Source organism: Epinephelus lanceolatus, chromosome 1 (genome assembly GCF_041903045.1).
Source record: "Epinephelus lanceolatus isolate andai-2023 chromosome 1, ASM4190304v1, whole genome shotgun sequence".
NCBI lineage: Eukaryota > Metazoa > Chordata > Actinopteri > Perciformes > Serranidae > Epinephelus > Epinephelus lanceolatus.
Window position 1 is genome coordinate 36,842,230 of NC_135734.1, and position 23,164 is coordinate 36,865,393.

Consider the following 23,164-nt stretch of genomic DNA (forward strand, 5'->3'; position numbering starts at 1 on the left):
GTTCACCCCCAAATCAAAAATACATATTTTTCCTCTTACCTGTAGTGCTATATATATATATTAGTCTAGATTGTTTCGGTGTGAGTTGCAGAGTGCTGGAGATATCATCCATAGAGATGTCTGCCTTCTCTCAAATATAATGGAACTAGATGGCTCTCGGCTTGTGGTGCTCAAAGCCCCCCAAAAAACGTTTCAGAAACTCAACACCGGTGTGTCCTTCCAGAAATTAAAAACCTGGTTACTCAAGATAATCCACAGATCTTTTTGTGAGCAGTTTCATGTAGGAACTGTTTTCTTTCTACCGTACTACACCCGCCAACCGAATCACCATGCAGACAGAAGTGTGCATTTAATCATAGACAAGAGTCTCTTTCTCAAACATCACGACATGTAGACATGAAAGGCGTCCTTCTCAGCTGAGCTTTAACATTAGCTAGCTCAGTGGTGCTAGGTGAGCTAACAGTAGATGCACTCTTCCTTTTGGGCGGTGATGCAGCCGGCAGGTTAAGTTTGATAGAAAATAGTTACGTGAAACTGCTCACAACAAGGTCTGTGGATTATCTTGAGTACTCAGGGTCATGATTTCGGGAAAGAGACATTGCTGTTGAGTTTTTCGAATATATATTTTTTGTGCTTTAAACACCACAAGCCGAGTGCTATCTAGTTACAGCAAGTAAAAGAGGACAAAATACTCACTTTAACTTGTTTAATTATTTCACATCACATCTCGCCATCTCTTATATTCAAGACAGACATCTCTATGGCTGATATCTCCAACACTCAGCAACTCACAGCAAAACAATCTAGACTGATGAAAGAACACTACAGGTGAGAGGAAAAATATGTATTATTAAATTTTTGGGTGACCTGTACCTTTAATACGGTGTGATATCCAGGATATATTTTTTAAAACACTTTCAAAATGAATAACATTCTTACTTGAACTAACCCCGTCTCGCCTTTCTGTCTCTTCAGGCCATGACTCTGGGTCTTTACCACTACTATGTGACAGAACTGGCTTTCTACTGGTCACTTATGTTCTCCCAGTTCACTGACATTAAAAGGAAGGTGAGTGGAACAACCCTGTCTCTGTTTGGGTTTGACCACACTGGATACACCGCAGTTGCCACTTCCTGTAATACACATTTGTTAATAGGTCTATTGTTCCTCATGTGTGCATGTTTGAGTGTGTCCTTGTGTGATGCAAAGTATTTTTAAATGTATGCACATAAGTCACAGTGCATAAAAACCTGATTGTTCAGTTTGCTTTGTTGCAAGCTGGAAAAAGTTGTGTTAATTTTGGAAGGTCACATGTTTTTGTTTTTTGCAAGAGGGCGGGTGGTGCTGCTTAGTCTGTGAGTGCTTTGTATTTTCAGCACGAGGGCACCCACTGTCATGTGATTGCAGGATGGAGCAGCCTAACTCTATTAGAATTACAGACATTCCTCTGAGTGCCAGCGTATTAGAGCTGGAGTTAGTTACAGACACTTGCCTTTAATGTTTCAGATGTTTCATACAGCAAATATCTGGAATGTGTAAAGCTGGGAGAGTAGGCCAGCGCTGTTTTATTTTGACGGCTCTAAGCTGAACGCAGAGAGGGACCTGGCCCGATTTCATATTCTGTATAATACATTTTTTCTTCATGATGCGGTGTTCAGACGAGGCAGATGGAGCTCCTGCTCAGCTGATTGTTTCAGAATATTTGTGTTTATCTAGCTGAAGGGAATTCCTTAAGGCCTTTCTCACCGTTTAACCTTTACTCAGCTCAGTTGCATTGTGATTGCAGTTTGCTCCAAACCACAAAGATAGTGAGTAAATTTGCACGTTAAAAGTTATTTTCAGACAAGTGAAAGAGATGGAATTCATGCAATCACTGGTGAGCTAAACAAATTTGAACTTGTCAACAGTGCTTTCCCAGGGACTTTTAGTATTTACTTAAAATCCCACAGTCAGGAGAGGTCAGCCTGGAATGCGGTAGATGTTAAAACTTGTGCAAAAATGTTTATAGCATTTACAATGTTTTGCAGTGTATTGTCTCAGTCAGCAGACCATTAAACTGCTGAATTTATGTTCAATTAGAGTTAAGTTCAGATCAGACAAACCTTTATTGATCCCCAGAGGAGAAATTCAGTTGTTACAGCAGCACAAGCACAGAAATGAGTTCAGATAGGAACATTTTAAAATGATAATAATAATAATTATAATAATAGTAATAATAATAGAAACTTAAATAATAATAGAAGTAGGGCTTGAAATACTTTATTTACATTGACACACTGGTGTATGTAACTTTTAAAATGCACCATTTTTTTCCTTTTTAACCTGCACCAAAACTTTTTTTTATTGTTTTTACAAAATGTAATTAAAAGGTAGAGAAAAAAAAGGAATACAAAACAGAATGCAAACAAATAGTAATAACTATACAAAAAATAGAAAAGGTTCCGATTGCCCTGTCTCTCAAAAACAAATCATTCCTGTGACATAGTCAGTTACTGAGTCTCTAATCTTGTTGAAACATTAAGTATAGTATAGCCATAAAAAGTCATAGTATAGTATGTCGTAAAAAATGCCATAAAAAGTCATAGTATAGTATGTCATAAAAATGCCAACAAAAAGTCATAGTATAGTATGTCGTAAAAAATGCCAACAAAAAGTCATAGTATAGTATGTCGTAAAAATGACATAAAAAGTCATAGTATAGTATGTCGTAAAAATGCCATAAAAAGTCATAATATAGTATGTCATAAAAATGACATAAAAAGACATAATATAGTATGTCATAAAAATGCCATAAAAAGTCATAGTATAGTATGTCGTAAAAATGCCATAAAAGTCATAGTATAGTATGACGTTGAAGATGACAAAAAGTCATAGTATAGTATGTCATAAAAATGCCAACAAAAAGTCATAGTATAGTATGACGTTGAAAATGACATAAAGTCATAGTATAGTATGTCGTAAAAAATGCCATAAAAAGTCATAGTATAGTATGTCGTAAAAAATGCCAAAAAAAGTCATAATATAGTATGTCATAAAAATGACATAAAAAGACATAATATAGTATGTCATAAAAATGCCATAAAAAGTCATCGTATAGTATGTCATAAAAATGCCATAAAAGGTTATAGTATAGTATGACGTTGAAAATGCCATAAAAAGTCATAGTATAGTATGTCATAAAAATGCCATAAAAAGTCATAGTATAGTATGTCGTAAAAAATGCCATAAAAAGTCATAGTATAGTATGTCATAAAAATGCCAACAAAAAGTCATAGTATAGTATGTCGTAAAAAATGCCATAAAAAGTCATAGTATAGTATGTCGTAAAAAAATGCCATAAAAAGTCATAGTATAGTATGTCGTAAAAATGCCATAAAAAGTCATAGTATAGTATGTCACTTACCATTTCTCCCATTTCTCTCACTATTGCTCCTGTTGAGTCCAAATGCTGTTGGTTGACAGTTCCATGTCATGTATTTCGTTCACAATTTTCAGCTGTTCATCTTGTATTGTTGGTTCTGCTTTATACCATCTCTTGGTGGTGGCATTTTACAGGCTGCCAACAAAATTTTCAGTAGATATCTGTCTCTTACCACAGTTTCTCCTGCCATATTGCCTAGCATGAATACCATGCATCATCTAGGTACATCATAACACAAAATTCTAATGATAACCATATGAACAGAGACAGAGGACAGAGATAACTCAAAACATAACTCCTGGATCCTAACCCTGGTTGAACACTTGACGAAGGTCCTGTGGGACCAAGATGTAAGTGTTCCTAATAAATTGTGAAGCTGAGCAAGAGCAGTGTGCAAGATTTTCTCATCAAAGACCCTTTAATTTTCTCTAAAACTGTACAGTACAATATATATATATATCCTTTATTAAACCAGGTAAAAGCCTAATTGAGATTAAAAATCTTTTTTCAAGAGTGACCTGGCCAAGAGGGCAGCATTAAACATTGTTACAAGTTACAACAAGGATAAACAGGATAAACAGACATATACAAGTGTCACCCAACAAATGAACAAAAAACACAATATACAATTAACATGAAATACAAGGTCCAGAACAAGAACAAATATGATATGAGTACAAAATAACTTTATATTTGACATGGTCATAGTCAGGTTCACCCTGAACAAGATTACATTGAAATTATCAGCAAACCCCTGAAAGAAAACATTTAAAATTTAGAATATTTTAAATGTTTGACCTGACTTTTCCAGTGCAGCAATGTACAGTGAAACTACTTTTGACCATAGTCTGGAACATTTTGAGCAGAAATCCATTGTGCTTCTCAGCAAATGTATTATGGGAGCAGTTTAAAATCTCATTAAGACTTCTTTGGTGTGTTTTATGCTTGTTTATTTCACTCAGAAAGGGACAGTGCACATTAATGAACATGATCACTTAAGTCACGTAAATGTGACAGATTTAGCCATACAGGCTAAATTTCATCTGCAGTCCCTGGCAGGTTAATGGTACATTAAAAATACATTAAAATAGCACAGAAGCACAGATAATTTATAACGTTACTCATTCAGCAAGACCACTCCAAGTACCGGTACCGTAATAGCATGAATATAAGTACATCAGAATACAGTGGTGGCTGGCTTGTTCAGTGTTTTTTAGTGCTGCTGCTGTGCTGTGTTGCTCTGTCTTGTCTGTCCGTGTTCTGTCACTGTCTTCTTCTCACACTCTTTCACTGCGTGAGAAAACAGACGTGTTGCATGAGAGTGTGTGAAAAGTGTCAACTGCATCAGTCTCTTGGTCAGTGCCTGACAGATAAATTATGTGAACAGCTCAAATTTTAAGTGCAGTGTTAAGCATATGCGTGAGTCTTTGAGCCCTGATACAAGTAAAGAACAGAAGTTGTAATGTTAAACAAGTGAAAGACTCTGATACTATATAGAAAGTAGAAAGGCCTCATATCTATCCATCCATCCTGCAGTCTGCTGCTGTCACCCCAGACAACTTGACTGTCAGATGCACGTCTCCTGTCTTTGCCTCTCCGCTTTGAAGTCTCTGCATGTGTTTGTCTGGGGTTGTTGTGCGCTGTTCATCCCTCACCGCTGTGTGTCTTCTCTCTGTGTCCAAGTCTGGCAGCATGATCCAGAATTGACAGCTGTCTGTTAACAAACAAAGCTGGTGAAATTCAGTACATATTAGTAGTCTTGTTCATGCACCTACAAAATGTGATCCACCCTCTCACAGTGGTCGTACGTCAGGCTTTTGTTGCAGCTCTGTAAAAGTGCAGCTGTGAGTGTCATGAATCAGGGCCAGAGGAGACTCAAGACCAAAACTGTCCATCTTGTGACAGTTGACGTGAATAATTAGTTTTAGCATCAATGGTGTGATGTGTGAGCCGTGAGAGGGCGTGAAGCAACTTCTTTTTTTTTGTTTGTGGTGGTGATGCTAACAGGAAACATGGTTTTCATTCTAAGTGAGTTCACGTTTATGCTGTTATCTTTAGCTCATGCAGAATGCCGCAGCCAGTGTGCCAAAAAACACACAAGTACAGAAGCAGAGAACGGCCATGCTTGCGATAATCTTTTTCTAATGCGGATATCTCAAGATGACAAGTTAATTAGTTTGTCAGATATCAAAGCTTGTTTTCTTGTGATAAAAGGATAATTTATGTCTATTCTGGGGAAAATAAAAGACAGATTTCTCCAGATAATGATATTTTACAACAAGAAAACTACTTTTGTTTTCCCAAGATGAGTTTTATTAGATCACACCTGATTTCTGCCGTCTTCCAGCCAGTCTTCTCCTAAAATGACGAGTACTGATCTAACAGAAGGACACAGCACAATATCTGTCTGTGTGAGACCTTTATTGAAGGGCGGTCTGATGTGTTGATCAGTAACAGGTACCCTCCTGCTTGATCTGACATTTCCAGTGCTACAGTTGTCAAGACGCCATCTATGCATGTTTGCATGGCACTACTGATCTCTAGTAAAGATTATACCTGATAAGAGGAAATGACCTTTTGTTTTCTCGTGATAAGGATTGATTATCTTGTTATCTTGAGATAACAGCTTATTTTCTTAAGATAACAAACTAATTAACTCTTGATCTTGATAACAGAGTCATAATGATCAATCAAAAATCAATCGCACATGACTTTTGTGCATTAGCGTCCATTTTATTTTGGCATTAATTTTATGTATTAAAGAGCTAAGTCTAATCGTGATTATTTGATTTTGAGAAGTTTTAAAAAGATTTTCTTTTGCCTTTATTTGGTAGTGACACTGCAGCAGGAAACACAGGCAGAGAGAGACGGGTAAAGCACACAAGAGTCTTTAAACCAGGGGCGTTTGAGTTACATGTTTGTCTCTTAAACGTCCAGTGTGTAGGATTTTTGGGCATCTGTTGGCAGACACATGTTTTCATTTGTTTGTCACCTGAAACTAAGAATGTTGTGTTTTGTAACCTCAGAATGACTCGTTTATATCTACATACAGAGCGGGTCCTCTTCCACAGAGTCCGCCATGTTATTTCTACAGTAGCACAGAACAGACAAATAGAATGCTGGCTCTAGATAGGGCCAGTCGCATATTTGCATCAGCCATCGTAGCTCTCCTACACGCAGTTTCAGTGTTGCAACATAGATGCCACTAAATCTTACATGCTCTACCTTTAACAACAAGTTCACCAGGATACAAATGCCAGGATGAGTCAACATTTAATTCTCAATTGTGTTTACAGGTTCAGTGAGCATGTATGCTTAACCATCCCTCTCTCCCCATTTTTCATTTCAGGACTTCCTGATCATGTTCATCCATCACCTGGCGACAGTCGGCCTGGTCAGCTTTTCTTACGTCAACAACATGGCACGAGTTGGGAGCCTCGTGATGTGTGTACACGATGCCTCTGACTTCCTGCTGGAGGTCAGTCAGACACAATAGTCACTGTGATGACACACCAAAATTTGATGATTAAACTGTTTTGAAATTGCAGTTACAATTCAGTTTTATTTATAAAGCCCAATATCAAAAATCACAATTTGCCTCAGAGGGCTTTACAGCATACGACAGTCCTCATACTAAATACTTTATTTACAGCTTCTCTGACAGCGTAAAATAAAGGTTCATCTGATTAAATGGCCACTTACTGTGTGATGTAATGACAATGTGAGTGACATCGGACAGAAGTTATCGCTAATATTCTGATACTACACTGCTGTTGATAAAGTAACTGTGAGGCCTCGGCTTTCATATTCACATACAGCTCTGTTCAGTCGCCTTTATGCTTCACATCGGTCGGTTTCTCAAACAATGAAGAATTGTGATTGTTGTTTAATGTTTCCAGTCACTTCCTTTTGGCTGAGATCCAAATAGATTACTGGTATGAGCTGAGGAATTAAATAAGGTTAATGGGCTGAAAAAAATGATACTCTACATTGAACTTATCATTAACTATGACTTCTGTTATTTTCTTTTCCTACAGGCAGCCAAGCTGGCCAACTACGCTAAATACCAGCGCCTGTGTGACTTCCTCTTCATTGTGTTTAGTGTGGCATTCTTCATCACACGACTAGTTATATATCCAGTATGGTGAGTTCTCTGTAACACTTAAATACTATGCAATATTATGCATGTATGACTTTAGCTCATTTAATATCTGTGTTTTTGCAGTAAATAATAATCTAGCTTTAGCGTTGAAGGTGCTGGAGCTCAGGCTGGAAAATGTGAATCTGTCTCTGAGCTTTTTTTGCATGCACAGAAAAACATTCTGATCCTCCAGTGCTTTGTTTTCTTAAATTACTGTAATTTCAGTTCATATCCTGTAGCTTTGAATAGCAACACTGGTCAGGAGCACACAACCTGTACTCCTAAAAACATCATGAAAACCACCATGCTCTGTTGTTTAGAAGTAGCTATAAGGTGATGCAACTACCACCAGTTTATAAATAAGAAGAGGCAGTTTCCAAGACGCCTGACAGCTTCATCATCATTTACTTCTTGCCCAGGGCTCTGCAGAGATGGGGGCTAATGTTTAGGTTTAAGGGGGCTGTTTAGATAGCGACTGTTCCTCGACAGAGACCTGGATGTTGAAGCTCAACCTCCAGAGAGACAGACAAAAGAGAAGCTATCATTGATGAAAGTAACCTGAGCGCCTATATTCAGTGTCTTGGTGTGGATGAGTGATAAAGCTAGTGTTGCCGGTGCAGCTACCTGGACTGAAATCCATACCTCTGCTGGGGGAGGTGGGTCTGTTGACAACCTCCTGTCACTCAGCTGGATTTAAAGGAAGACATGACCTCACCAACCACTCACCTAACATTGCAGTCGAGCTCTGTTACTCGCCTGCTTCGTTGCCATTGGCATCCAAATGGGAAGTGCAATCGGTACTCTTATAATAGGCCTCGTTAGAAGAGTGCAGGGTAATGATATGATTAAAGTACAGCTTGACTGCCTTCACCAGCTCTGTGGCCAAGAGAAAATGTTGGCATTATGCTTGTCTGCAAACCACAGATACGTTACATTTTTATGTTTCATATGTATCATATTAACGTTTCTAAAGTGACGTAGTATATGAGCTGACTTTGTCACCATGCTTTGGAGGGGATGATGAATGGTGTGACATCTAGGCAACACGCCTGCCAAGCTGCAGACCACTGTTAGAGACCAACAAACAACAAAACTCACTGTGTTTTCAGCAGCTTTTAGCCACCAAACATGGCAGTTTTTAAGCAACTTATTGCTCTATTTCCCCCAGGAATAGTGTCATTAAAAGCGTTTGTTTTTAATGAGGCATTTCTGAGTTACCTGCCAGGATAGTGCCATGAAAAGTGGGTGTTCGTTACAGAGACATTGCTGAGTTTCCTGTTGGGACAGTGCCATGAAAAGCAGTCATTTTTCATTGAGACAATGCTGTGTTTATAGCCGGGACAGTGCCATGAAAAAAAGTTTTTACCTAGATATGGTTGCGTTTCCTGCTGGGATAGTGCCATAAAAAGTGGTTGCTCTTTACCGAGACATCACTGCACTTCCTGCCGGGATAGTGCCATAAAAAGTGGTTGCTCTTTACCGAGACATCACTGCACTTCCTGCCGGGATAGTGCCATAGAAAGTGGTTGCTCTTTACCGAGACATCACTGCACTTCCTGCCGGGATAGTGCCATATAAAGTGGTTGCTCTTTACCGAGACATCACTGCACTTCCTGCCGGGATAATGCCATATAAAGTGGTTGCTCTTTACCGAGACATCACTGCACTTCCTGCCGGGATAATGCCATATAAAGTGGTTGCTCTTTACCGAGACATCACTGCACTTCCTGCCGGGATAATGCCATATAAAGTGGTTGCTCTTTACCGAGACATCACTGCACTTCCTGCCGGGATAATGCCATATAAAGTGGTTGCTCTTTACCGAGACATTACTGCACTTCCTGCTGGGATAGTGCCGTGAAAAGCGATTGTTATTTACCAAGTAATGCTGTGTTTCTAGCCAGGATAGTGCTATGAAAAGCTAGGATAGTACCCCAAAAAGCGGCTGTTTTTTACTGAGTTATTGCTGCCTTTCTAGCTGAGATAGTGTCACAAAAAGCGGGTTTGTACCTAGACATGGCTAGTCTCGCCACTAGACAATCAGAGATCTCCTTGACCGGCTCAGTGGCCTTGTGGTAGACTGTGCACCCTGAGACTGGGAGGTCGTGGGTTCGATCCCCGGCCGGGTCATACCAAAGACTATAAAAATGGGACCCATTGCCTCCCTGCTTGGCACTCAGCATCAGGGGTTGGAATTGGGGGGTTAGATCACCCATGATTCCCGAGCGCGGCACCGCTGCTGCTCACCGCTCCCTCAGGGGATGGGTCAAATGCGGAGAACAAATTTCACACATTCAGGTGTGTGACAATCAGTGGAACTTTACCTTTACCTTTACCTATCTCCGCAAAGCCTCTAAAGACTGACTTGTGAGCCTAAGACATGGCTGCATTTCCTGCTGGGATAGCACCATGAAAAAGCATCACTGAGTTTCCTGCCCAGGACAGTGCCACAGAAAGCAGGTTTTCACCTAGATATGGCTGCATTTCCTGCCAGGATAGTGCCCCAAAAAGTAGGTGCCTTTTACTGAGACACTGTTGCGTTTACAGCAGGGATTGTGCCACCAAAACAGGGTATTTTAAGGCCAAAATGTGATCGTTTCTAACCATAACCAAGTCTTTTTTGCAACTTACCACACATAAATCACAGCCAGTGTTGTTGAAACATACAGTGTCAACATATTCGCTAAGTAACAAAAATGGATGTTGTGGCTTCTAAGTAAGTTCAAAATAGCCGCCCACAGACACCGTAAGTGTAGACTTGATCATGTCTACACTTATGGTGTCTGTGGGCGGCTACATCATAAGTGTAGACATGATCAGTTGATCATGTCTACACTTATGGTGTCTGTGGGCGGCTGTCTTTGGTTTGTACGCACTGGTTGATGATCCAGGGTGCTTCAGATGGTTGGTTTGACGGATGTATGGAGAGTTGCTGGGTGAAGCTATAAACTGATTGTCTGTCATGTCAAAACCAAATCCAAAATAAAGAGGCCTTTCCAAAAACAAAAAAAAAAAAAAAGTTCAAATCAACAGGGTAATTTACACATTCATTTAACAATAAATTAGGATTAAAACAAACAGACAGCAGTTGAAGACTGTATCTCTGTGGCGTCTTTAATTTCAGCACACCATCCTTTAGTAAGACGTTCTTGAGATGACAAGTCTTCTTCTTGTGTTGCAGGGTCCTGAACTCCACTATGTTTGAGAGCTGGGCCATAGTTGGGCCATTCCCGTCCTGGTGGCTCTTTAACTTCTTGCTGCTGGTCCTCCAAGTGCTGCATATCATCTGGTTCTACCTCATAGCCCGTATAGCTGTCAAAGCCATGCTGCGGGGCAAGGTGGGTCACCGCACAAACACATTACCGACAAGTATTGTAGTGTAGAGCTGAAACAATAAGTCAATTTAAATACTTAGTTGATTGTCCAAAAATCTATCTCAACTATCGGTATAAAATATTGTGATAGTTTTGTAAAGGAAGAACAAAAATTCACAACGACAGCCTCTAAAATATGAATTTTTTTCTAATTAATATATTTGGATTTTAGAGTTCTGGTCAAACATTACAAGACATTTAAAGATTTTCTCCTGTGCTTTCAGAAATTTTAATGGGTACCTGACATTTTATCAAGCAAATGATTATTTTCTTTATCTTTTTGTTTTAGGAACTAAGCAGCAGATGAGTCAATACTGAAAATCATTAGTCGCAGCCTTTCTCTAATAACCCGCTGAAGGGTTTGACATCTTAAACATCCAAAAGTTTGTTTCTCAGCTACTAGAACATACAAACATCTTTTGACCCATTTATTTTTGTGGTACAGACACCTGTTGGTTTCACTTCTGTGCAGTGTAATTTCATGAGTTTAAGTGCAGCTAAAACTCACCAAAGTGGTCAAATTAAAAAAACAACACTTGATTCTTGTGTCAGCAAAGATTAACAAAAATGTAACACGATTGACCCTAAAATATTGACTCAAGAAGGCTTTAATGAACATCAAATAAATATCAGTCCCAACCAGACATCTGTCTATGACCAGCATGTTTACTGAAACACAACATCACGGCTATTTTTGGTGATGCATTTGCTGCCTCTTCACTTTTTTCTCCCAGCTGTCCCTGACTCTGTCTCATTCTCTCTGCAGACGGCGTTTGTTTCCTCTCCCTCTGGATTGAGAGAGGGAGATCCTGTCTTTCTGTCTGTCTTTGTCCAGTGAGCCCTTCTCCACTAGTCTCTCGCTTCCTCTCCGTTTGCTTTGTCCACTTGAGACTTTCACCTTCTCTGTTTCTGGCTGTAAGTTTCTGTCGACTCATTCCTGCTGTTATTCCTTTCACACACCTTAAAGGGACAGTTCGGATTTTCTTAAATTGGGTTGTATAGTGTATTAGATAGAGCAGATGGCAGTCAGCATTGCCCCAATTTGGAGAAGCAGTTCAGGGTTGTGTCTACCAAAGTGTTTTGTTTTTTTGTGAGGCCGGCGTATTTTCTTAATACTTAGCAATGGGAGCGAGTCATAATTACGTTGCACTATGAAAGGTCTGTCCTCTCCCTCCACCCCTTCCCCTCAGCCAAAGGAAGTACTCTACCTTGTGCTGACATGTTTACTTCTGTGGATATTCCGTATCACAGCAACCATATGCAAAGCGTCTCAGCTGAAAAAACACCACGCTTCCAAGGTGCTCTCAAGCACTCCCAGCTGAGTGTTTCATGAGGGGCACCTGCCGTATTCAGCTGAAAAAAAAAAGAAACGCTTTGGTGGACACGGGGCCTTATGAGTAGTGGCACAGAAGCTAAACCATGTACTGCTGTAGGTGGAGACGGCAGCAAAATGTATTTTAGCCACCTAAAAAAGAAAAGTTTAAGTGTACACTAAATTAAGAATCTTGTCACGGTTTACCTTGCCATCAGACGGTGATTTTTCACTTGAGGAACTGAAGCTGTTATCTATGCTCTCTTCAAAGCTACCACTCATCTGACAGAAACCGTCATTTTACCTCACAGAACACGGGAGCTGCTGGTCTAAGGCCCTGATCACACAGAAAGTGTTTTAGCAGGTGGAGGCGCCTTTTTGTAATTGTTTTTAATGAGTATGAAGCCTTCTGCTCACGGTTTTTGCATTGCAACATGCCTTGCATTTCTACGCTCTAGGTGCCTGCCATTTTTACTGGAGCTCTCTGATCTCCTCGAGTTGAAAAACCGTCATTATCTTTTTTCCAATTGTCAAATCAGATGATGTGAGAGGCGGTGGACCTTCTGTGGCGGTCACAACAACAAGTCTACAGTTTGTAAACAATGGAGGACAAACTGATGGTAGTGGTTGCTGGATACCCAGAGCTATACTGCCTCGATGATAGACAACAAGTTGTCAAACTGCCCACAGTCATCCTAAAACATGCCTGGAAACAGCCATCATGGAGGAGAAGCTCCTGGACCAACTGGTGGTACTCCCCATGATCCACCCTCGTTTTTAGTGTCTCATGTACCCACACAGATCTCTGGTTCCCTGTGCCTAACAAACTATTTGCTGACAGCCTCTCGCCCTCAACCAGAGCTACAGGAAGTACCCTCTGCCTCAACATTTTAGGAACTACCTACTGATTACTGTGGAAAAAAAACGTACATTGATCACACAGGAAGGTTAGTGTAAGGACATGATGGGGTGGTTGCCTGGCAACAATAAAAAGGTGAAGCGAGTGTTATTTTTTTACTAGTGCCATTCAATTAAAAAAATGGCAGTGCAGTGCGCTTTGTGTGTGATCAGGGCCTAATGCTACCTTGAGCTCAGCTAGTTTGTCTTTGTGTTACTAGAACTAAAGTGTTAGTTCAGATTCACTAAAGTCACACATTAACAGGCAGCGGTAAACCAGCAGCTCCCATGTTCTGCCATGTTAAATTACTGCTGTTGTTAATGGAGTGTGGCTTTAAGGAGAGCATAGATATGGTCATGGTTGTACTCCCTCCTGCTTCTCCAAACTGGAGGCATGCCACCCACCATCTACTGTAGGTGACACACTGACTGTGAATAAACACCTCATGCAACTGCAGTTCAAAAAAATCTGAGCTTTCCCTTTCAGTTGGACAGCTGCTGCTGCAGTAAATCAAACACTTAGATTTAATCTCACTCACAAAGACGTCAGTAAGTGCGGGGTGTAAATGATGAGTCATGTGGTGATAGTGTCATGAATGTCAGGTATGCGTAACTGTTTCTCATTAGGCAGCAGCGTGATGAATTTGTGCAGCACCACCACCCTGTGGTTATTTGCATGAATGAGAAATGTGTGTGGCATGAAGCTGCACAGTGAAATACACCTGCCATCAGACTAAACCAGTGGTTCCCAACCTGCTTTTAACCCTTAATGTGAAGTAATAGCTCCCTGCAGTTACTTATTAGTGGTTGTGTTTCTAAACATTGTGAGCCGTTAATGTAGCTCTACATTTACTCAAGTATTTTACTTTAGTACACCTCTGAGTTACCTGTAGTTTACTTGTTCTACTTTTTTAGTAGATGTAAACTTCTACTCCATGACATTTTAAGGCAAATATTTTTTTTTTACTTTTTACAACACTGCATTTATTAAGTACTTGTAATTACTTTGCAAATTACTACTGCATCAATAATAATCAAATATATTATAATGTAACAACTACAGAGCCTATTTTAGCTGCATAGAGAGTACTTTTACTTTAATACTGAAAGTGTATTGTCACTTTCAGCAAAAGTATCTAAGATGTTGAATGCAGGAGTTTTACTGGTAACAGTATTTTTTAACTGTGGTATTTCTACTGTTGCTTAAAGGGACAGTTCATCCCAAAATCAAAAACACATACTTTCCATTTGCATTTAGTGCTGTTTATCAGTCTAGATTGTTTTGGTATGAGTTGCAGAGTGTTGGAGATATCTGCCATAGAGATGTCTACCCTCTCTTGAATATAATGGCACGAGATGGCACTTGGCTTGTGGTGCTCAAAGCGCCAAAAAAATAAATAAATAAATAAAAAAAATTAAAAACTCAACAACAGTGTCTCTAGAGAAATCATGACCTGGTTACTCAAGATAATCCACAATCCTTGTTGTGAGCAGTTTCGTGTAGGAACTACTTTCTTTCTACCGAACTACACACGCTAACCGTATCACTACGCAGAAGAAAGTGTGCATCTACTCACTGACAAGAGGCCCATGCTCGTGACAGCATGAGGTGTAAACATTAATGGCGTCCTCCTCGGCTGAGGTCAGTGGTGCTAGGTGAGCTAGTATTAGATGCACGCTTCCTTCTGTGCAGTCACACAGTTGGTGGGTGTAGTTTGGTAGAAGGAAAATAGTTCCTACATGAAACTGCTCACAACAAGGTCTGTGGATTATCTTGAGTAACTGGGTCATGATTTCTGGAAAGAGACATTGATGTAGAGTTTTCCAAATGTATATTTTTGGCAATTTGAGCACCACAAGCTGAGTGCCATCTAGTTCCATTATATTTGAGAGAAGGCAGACGTCTCTACGGCTGATATCTCCAACACTTGGCAACTCACACCAAAACAATCTTGACTGATAAACAGCACTACAGATAGGAGTAAAAATATGTATTTTTGATTTTGTGGTGAACTGTCCCTTTATGTAAAAGATCTGAGTATTTCTTCTATAACTGCAGAGTTGGAGAATCTGGGGGATGGCCTCAGCTTCGTTACTTTAATTTGTCTTGTGCTTTTTGTTCATTCTTTTTATCTTTAGATAATTTCTGTTTTTAAATACTTAACAATATTATTACTAATGTTTTCCCCCTTCAGTGCAACGTACCTACAATTATGAGAAATATATTGATGACTTTTCCACCCAGTCACAAGTACAGTCCAGAGCAGCAGCCCCACACTGAACTCCCAACAGCTACATGAGTCTCTTGTTTCATCTGCAATAAAATCACACCATATCCCAAAAAGATAAACCTCACAAATTCCACTTTAAATAGGTCACGCTGCTTTTTTATAGCATCGTTTGTTACAATAATTGTTACTTCAAAGCAGGACATTTTTTAGTGTTTACATTACTCTGTCTGTGCTTTGTAGTTTGTGCTTACTTGAAAAAAGAATAATATCCTGTTTCCTCCTCCCTCTGTCTTCTAGGTGTGCAACGATGTCCGCAGTGACATTGAGAGCAGCTCTGAGGAAGAGCGCGACACGCCCACAGAAGGCCTCAAGGCTTCTCCTCACAGTCCCAAAGGAGAAAACGGCACCAACGGCCACTGTGCTTCTGCCAAAGCTCGAGTGCAGAACCACAGCAGCTGGTGACATGAAGCAGGGAGCCCCCTGCAGTTCATCCCTCACAACCAAGTCTCCAAGAGCTTTGTTTGTCTTATGACATTCCCTTGATGTGCAAAGCTCACGCCCACACACACACATACAATCCACTATCACACCGACAGTGAGAGCGCACAGATTTATGAACTGAAGATGGATATGCAGACACCTGACGTCTGCTTTGAAGAGCCCTGTAATGACACATGACACAACTCGAGAGGTGACATGTAAAAGCCTAGATGATATGGAAATCAGTTGAAGCAAGTGATTTGCTTCAACTTAATTTTCAAATGATGGGATTTTTTTTTGTGCTGAGTTTGGCTGTAGATGTAAATTGGTTTCAATGTTCTCTCCCAGTTTTATTGGTCAGATGAACTTGATTATTTTTGTGTTGAGGGTTAATTCACACTGGACCACAAAGGGCAGAAAATCTGTGGGTTCAAACTCTGAAGTTTGCATTTCTACTGCGTGATGTTACAGCAGGTATTATATGTATAAATAATTGTATTGTTATGGCTGTGATATATCTTTCAGTTCACTCCAATGTCAAACGTACATATTCTTCCTTCTTACCTATAGATTATTTTGGTGTGAGTTGCTAAGTGTTGGAGATATCAGCCATAGAGATGTCTGCCTTCTCTCAAATATAATGCAACTACATGGAACTCAGCTTGTGATGTTCAAAGCACCAAAAAAAAAAAAAAAAAAAAACCATCAGAAAAACTCAACGTCAATGTCTCTTTCCAGAAATCATGACCCGGTTACTCAAGATAATCCACAGACCTTGTTGTGAGCAGTTCCATGTAGGAACTATTTTCTTTCTACCGAACTGCACCTGCCAACCGTAGCACTGCGCAGAAGGAAGCGTGCATCTACTCACAGATGGGAGACTCGTGCTTGCGACAGCGCGAGATGAAAACATTAATGTTGTCCTCCTCAGCTGAGCTGTAACTTTGGCTAGGTCACTGGTGCTAGGTGAGCTAGCAGTAGATGCACGCTTCCTTCTGCACAGTGATACAGTTGGCAGGTGTAGTTCGGTAGAAAGCTTTGAGCACCACAAGCCGAGTGCCATCTAGTTCCATTGTATTAGAGAGAAGGCAGACATCTCCAACACTTTGCAGCTCACACCAAAACAATCTAGACTGATTAACAGCACTACAGATAAGAGGAAAAATACGTACTTTTGATTTTTGTGTGAACCGTCCCCTTTAAAAGAATGGCAATGGCAGTGTTTGATCTGAAGTACAACACACTTTAAACAGCAGCAATACCTGCCCTCTGAGATTATTGTGAATTAACCCTTTGACGATGTTGTTTGGCAATTTTGTGACTTGTTTTTTCTGTCTTAATGTTTTTTTACTACTTCTTCCGAGACCAAATGTTTATGAAATTGTTTGTCACTGCCTATTGAGGAATCCAGGTATGAGGACTATACTTAATCTGGTATGACGTTCTCACTTGAGTGCCTTGTAAAAATATATTTCCAAATATATTCTGTTGTTGAAAGGTCTTTCTTGTTGCAGTCCTATTTATGAACACTACATTGCTTAGCGTGGTTTAAGGCATTTAATATAATTTAATACAAACGATTACAGCCATCTTCACTCCTGAAACACACAAGCCTGGATTTTACAACATCTTCCTTTGGAGGGGACGATATCGTCACAATGAAATCACTTTAAAGTCCTGAGAAGAATTATCATCTTCACGATTTAGCGATGGACAGGAAAAAAAAGGAGGAATGGGTAATGTCCTCATCTTTGCAAAAACAAGGATAGTCCATCTCACGTCAGTCTTTGATGACTTCAGGGTTCTGGTTTTCTGCTGCCAGTTTCAGCTGTTTTTGCTTCTGCATATAGCGGTACCCTCGCATCGCACACAGGTAGCCTCCGTAGGCCGTCAGCAGCATCATCGAAGCAGAAAACGTCTTGTAGCCGATGTCAGCCAGCCGCTTTCCAGACACCATGATGAGGATCCTGAAGGAACCGAGAACAGGAAGTCAGAGCAGGCTTAGCACCAAAATAGTTTACTTCGGATACTACAGAGGATGGCAATATGACTCAGGATGCAACTAACGATTATTTTAATTATCCACTAATGTGATGATTATTTTGACAATCCATTAACAGTTTTGTCTATAAATTGTCAAATAATTATGAAAAATGCTCAGAACAATTTCCTCCAAACCCAGACTGACGTATTCATCTTGCTTCTTTTGTCAGACCAACATCCCAAAACCTAAAGACTCTTCAGTTACTATCACAGATGACAAAGAAAGGCAGCAAATTCTCACAGAAACTAAAACCTGCAAGTGGACCTGTATTTTAGAGAAAAAACTGCATTCTGCTTACTACATTTGTCTGAAAGCTACAGTAACTCATTGTTTTACAGCATAATAATTAAACAGAATACATAGTGAACTTATAAAACATGATTTATTATTATAAATAAAACTAACCAACAATATAAAGAGTAAAGGTTTGCTGATATGTTATTATAATACAATACCGTAATTCATACAGCAACTCTGAAAGGGACCATTTTAAGTACATTTAGTTAATGCCAAAATATGCATTTGAATTTTGAATGCTGTACTGTTAAAAGCTGAATAATTCTTCCACTACTTCAGTTCAGTACTTTAAGGGAAAATACCATTTTCAAAATTCTTATGTTACTCCTGTGGTCTACAACAGTCCAAAAACCATTAGTAAACTCTCTTTGAAATCCCAAAGCTGGAGAGCTAAAACCTTGTGACTTAGTCAAATTTGTGATGTCATCAGGTATAAAGTCTGGAGCTGCTCCACACCTGGGTGCTGTGTTGTAAAGAGAACATAGCTCCTGGTTGGGTTTCCCAAGGCAAATAAGTTCCAGGGGAGGGACCAAACCACAAGTGATTGAAGAGGACCCTGATGTTACAGTGCAATCAGACTTCGCATGGGGGCGGTGTCCCTATACCAGGTGAGTTACTCAAAGTCAGATTGCACCGAAGCATTAGGAAAAGCGTTGTGGGCCCATCACTCGCAGAGATATGTATCAGGTCAGGTACAGTGTGTGCCAGGCGGCAGGCAGGGGAAGGGACCCAGGCATGCTGACCCCTGGCATCACAGACTAGCTACAGGTAGGATGTCCCAGGGCAGACCCAGAACATACTGGACGTATTATATATCTTATCTGGCCTGGGAGCGCCTTGGGGTCCCCCAGGAGGAGCTGGAAAGTGTTGCTGTGGAGAGGGATGCCTGGAGTACCTTGTTCAGCATGCTAACCCCGGTCCCAGCTCCGGATATGTGGATAAAATGGATGGATGGGTGGGTTATAGATGACACTAAGAGCACCCAGACGACTGACTAAGTATTAGGTACATTTTCAGTTTCACAAATGAGAGCACTACAATGAAGCAAAGGTCATTTGGATATACTGGTTCACAAATTCAGTCTTCCGTTCATTGTCTATGGAGCAGCTCCAGACTTGATACCCTGTGACATCACAAGTTTGAGACTCACTTCTGGTTTCTGGATTTCAGAGAGAGCAGCTCACGTTCACAATTATTGATTAAACTTTCACAGGCCTCGATAACATATTACAATTGTTAATTTGTATGGTGTTCCCTTTTAAGTAAAGCAAAAACCCACATTGCTAGGATTTAGCGTTAGACACCAATACACTTGAAATTTTAGCGGTTGGCTTATGAAAAATAGCCGACAGTTCAGAATCAGCTGTCAGTCTGTTAGTAAAACTAACTGCCATTTTGAGCGTCCCAGCTGCGGTGAATGGTGACGATTTGCATTTTATTTTAAATATATAACGCCACACATTCCCATTCATACGGTGATTTTATCAGCTCCGTTAACAGTAGCAGTGCTCGTTAACAGGCAAATATCTGTAACAGTCACTGGTGATGTGAGGCACATTAAAGCACCACTCGTAATTTAACAGATCGTCTGATTAATGTCCATAAAAGTTACGTCCTCTGTTGCTTTATCACTATATGCTAGCTAGCACTCGGTTAGCTGTGTTGTTTACACAAGTTAGCACACTGTTTTATCGACTTTGAAATAACTCACGTCTTCATCACGTCTTTTCTGAGTTAAATACTTAAATCTTTTCTTACCTCTATTTTAAAGGGGGATAAGAAGCGCGGGTTGTCGTAGCTGTCCTCAATGTCAGCACCCCGTCATGTGAAGTTAGCACGCAAGCTAACTAACCTTCGTTTTCGTAAGGTACGGCAAACCAGGAGGGACTATCTTCTTCTTTCGACAAAACTGCGTGCAAAGTCCCACAGCGCCACCTACTGACCCGGAGTACATACAATGCATTAAAATATGTTTACCAAGTCTATTTTATATTCAAAAAATAATAATAATTAAAAAAGACACTACAAAAACTTTTTTTTTTCAAGTGACATCATACCGTGTATCACAGAGGGTTAAATCTACGCACCACAAACTAACCAGGAACATTATGTTCAGTTACGGCAGCCATTGTTTTCCACCCGGATATATTTTGGAGGCGCACACATTACAATGGCAACATGTTCGTTGAGTAGCGGTGATAAAGATGAAATAAATGACCCAGGAGCCGCTCCTTATGGAAACTTTATAAACTATTACACCTTCAATCCTCCAGAGAACCGTCTGAGCCTGATCCCAGCCACGTTGCTCCAGGATCTGGGCTACAGAGACCAGAACACACTGATCCTGGACGTGGGCTGTAACTCAGGGGTAAGTGACTGTGGGACATTAACAGTGCTTTTCTAAATAATTTATCTTTATAAGTTTAGAATGGGACTTTCTCTATATTTAACTTAACTTTCCCTTTAAGTGGATAGGACTCTGTCACATGTTTCAACACAGTTTATCTCAGTCTGAGCTTTCATGATCAAAACTCTCTTGAGGGACTGTTCTTTATTTATCAGAGGGGAGGGCGGCTTTGGTGTGACTTCATGTTTTTTATTTTTTGACCCTGCCTAAAGCCACAACTATTTTTCTTTGAGCCTCCCTGAGTGGCTGGCAGAAAACACGTGACACTCCCTCCACCATAAATAAGATTTTTATATTTATTTATTTATTTTCTGATAATCAAAGTACACAACTAAACAAAATATATAATATTGGTTTAGTCGTTTTTAGAAATTTTTATGTGGAAAAACTACATATTATACCTTTAAAAACTTGAAGACAAAATCCTGGACTTGTCGTGCATGCTGGTTACTTGGTGCAAACGGCTTAATTTTGTCCAAATTTTTTTTTCCAAAATTTTTTCTTTGTGGGTTCTTTGCACATGATGTGTCCAAGGACTGTTAAAAATTTTAACATCCCACAATAATTTGTGTTTTTACAGTTTCCGGCTACAAAAATAATGGTTTCATTTTGGCAATTTTTTAAGAAAACATGCAGGTTTGGAGGGCATGTTTTCTTACAAAAATATGCGGTAAAATGAATACAAAATACACCCAGTTAAACTTATATGCCCCTCCCCTAAACCAAAATTAAAAACATATGTCCCCCTGAAACTGAAATGAGCAACTCAAATATTCTTAAACTCTTTCCAGATTATCAATCAATCAATCAAAAGCCCAATATCACAAATCACAGTTTGCCTCACAGGGCTTTACAGCATACGACATCCCTCTGTCCTTAGGACCCTCACAGCAGATTAGGAAATCTCCCCCCCAAAAAAAACCCTTTAATGGGGAAAAAATAAATAAATAATAATAATAATTAAAGATTAATTCAAATTATTCTAAAAATATTAGTAGTTGTTATTTTTGAGTAAAAACAGAATACTTTACAAGTGCCATTGTTAAATGTATCAATTAGAGTTGGAAAATAGTTATTACATTTATTCATGTTAACAGTGGTGTTACTGAGCACATTTACGGAAGTATAGTTTTTAGGTATTTCTGCTTGAGTATTTCCATTTTATGCTTCTTTACACTCCCACTCCTCCACAAATCCGAGTGGAATATTCTAATTTTTACTCCACTGCATTTCATATGGGGATTTAGTGTGACATATTTGGCATCTTTGAGATACATCTTAAATTTCTGAATAGAATTTGAAATAGAGTAAATACCTGTCCACATATCAGATCCCTTTTTGTAGTTACAGCTGTCCTCTCTTTTCTTCCTCCCCCTGTGAATGTCAGGAACTGAGTGTAGCCTTTTACAAGCACCTGCTGCAGGAGCCTGTGAGCCAGCAGGAGTCAGCTGACAGCAGAGTAAATCTGCTGGGCTTCGACTTGGACGAGATCCTCATTCAGCGGGCTCAGCAGAACAACCCTCTGCCCGACAGCATCTCCTTCATCCCTCTGGACATCACTAAAGACACCGACCAGCTGCAGGATTACCTCAAACAGCACGGCTGCTCCCACTTCCACCTGAGTCTGTGCCTGGCCGTCACCATGTGGGTCCACCTGAACCACGGAGACGCTGGCCTGCTGCAGCTGCTCTCTCGTCTGGCTTCCATCAGCCAGCACCTCCTGCTGGAGGCACAGCCCTGGAAGTGTTACCGCTCTGCAGCCCGGCGGCTGAGGAAGCTGGGCCGCTCAGACTTTGACCACTTCAAGTCCCTGAAGATCCGTGGGGACGTAGCGGAACAGGCCAGGGAGCACCTGGAGAGACACTGTGGCATGGAGCTGGTCCAGAGCTTTGGCAGCACCACCTGGGACCGCAAGCTGCTGCTGTTCAGAAGGAGATGAGACTGAAGGGTGAGAAGAGTTTTCATCTGCTGCTGCTCAGGAGCTGCAGGGACATGATCAGGAAGACCAAACACTGATGTGGGGTATGAGAAGAAAGTGAACTCATCAGTTGATCAACATTCATTAGCTAACAGTTATGTAAGTTATATTGTTTGTCACTTTTTAAGCAAAAATGCAAAAAAAAAAAAAAAATTGGTTCAAGCTTTTCAAATGTTAAGATTTTTGGATCTCTGTCTTAAATGATAATAAACAAAGTATCTTCAGGTTTTATTTTCTCAGTCAAACAAAACACGCAGACTGAAGATGTCACCTCGGCCCCGGCAACATTTTGTAGATCAAACTATTGATTGGTAGATTAAGAAAACTGGCAAAAGACAATTAGGGCTGCAATTTACACTTATTTTCATTCTTGATTAATGTCCTAATTACTTATAATCATTTTGTTAAAAAATGTCAGAAAATTTCGATCTGCTTCCCAAAGCCCCAAGGTGTTGTTTTAAATATCTTATTTTGTGCAATTAACAGTCAAAAAGCCAAATATATTCAGTGCAAATGTTAATAATTAAACAGAGAAAAGCAGCAAATCTCCACACTGGAGAAGCTGGAACCAGGGCATGTTTG

The 23,164-nt window shown here is 40.0% G+C and overlaps 3 protein-coding genes across 3 annotated transcripts in view; 2 read left to right on the plus strand and 1 right to left on the minus strand.

Moving 5' to 3' along the window:
* cers5 (ceramide synthase 5) overlaps nucleotides 1-17,357 on the plus strand; it is a 36,956-nt gene extending 19,599 nt beyond the window's left edge. Inside the window, exons 6-10 of the mRNA XM_033627159.2 lie at nucleotides 976-1,068; nucleotides 6,771-6,899; nucleotides 7,459-7,565; nucleotides 10,744-10,900; nucleotides 15,674-17,357. Of these exons, the coding sequence (XP_033483050.2) occupies nucleotides 976-1,068; nucleotides 6,771-6,899; nucleotides 7,459-7,565; nucleotides 10,744-10,900; nucleotides 15,674-15,838 (651 nt within the window). The 3' untranslated portion in view covers nucleotides 15,839-17,357. The remainder of the gene's footprint in view (nucleotides 1-975; nucleotides 1,069-6,770; nucleotides 6,900-7,458; nucleotides 7,566-10,743; nucleotides 10,901-15,673) is intronic.
* Nucleotides 17,358-17,394: 37 nt separating this feature from the next.
* On the minus strand, nucleotides 17,395-20,085 carry cox14 (cytochrome c oxidase assembly factor COX14). The gene is made up of 2 exons (XM_033627161.2): nucleotides 19,956-20,085; nucleotides 17,395-17,823 (listed from the first exon to the last, which is right to left on the minus strand). Exon 2 carries the CDS (start codon nucleotides 17,811-17,813, stop codon nucleotides 17,637-17,639), a length of 177 nt encoding a protein of 58 aa, XP_033483052.1. The 5' UTR covers nucleotides 17,814-17,823; nucleotides 19,956-20,085; the 3' UTR covers nucleotides 17,395-17,636.
* Nucleotides 20,086-20,344: 259 nt separating this feature from the next.
* Nucleotides 20,345-22,806, plus strand: bcdin3d (BCDIN3 domain containing). Its single transcript, XM_033627160.2, has 2 exons — nucleotides 20,345-20,565; nucleotides 21,992-22,806. The coding sequence occupies exons 1-2, from the start codon at nucleotides 20,368-20,370 to the stop codon at nucleotides 22,541-22,543; spliced, it is 750 nt and encodes a 249-aa protein (XP_033483051.1). The 5' UTR covers nucleotides 20,345-20,367; the 3' UTR covers nucleotides 22,544-22,806.
* The last annotated feature ends 358 nt before the right edge of the window (nucleotides 22,807-23,164 follow it).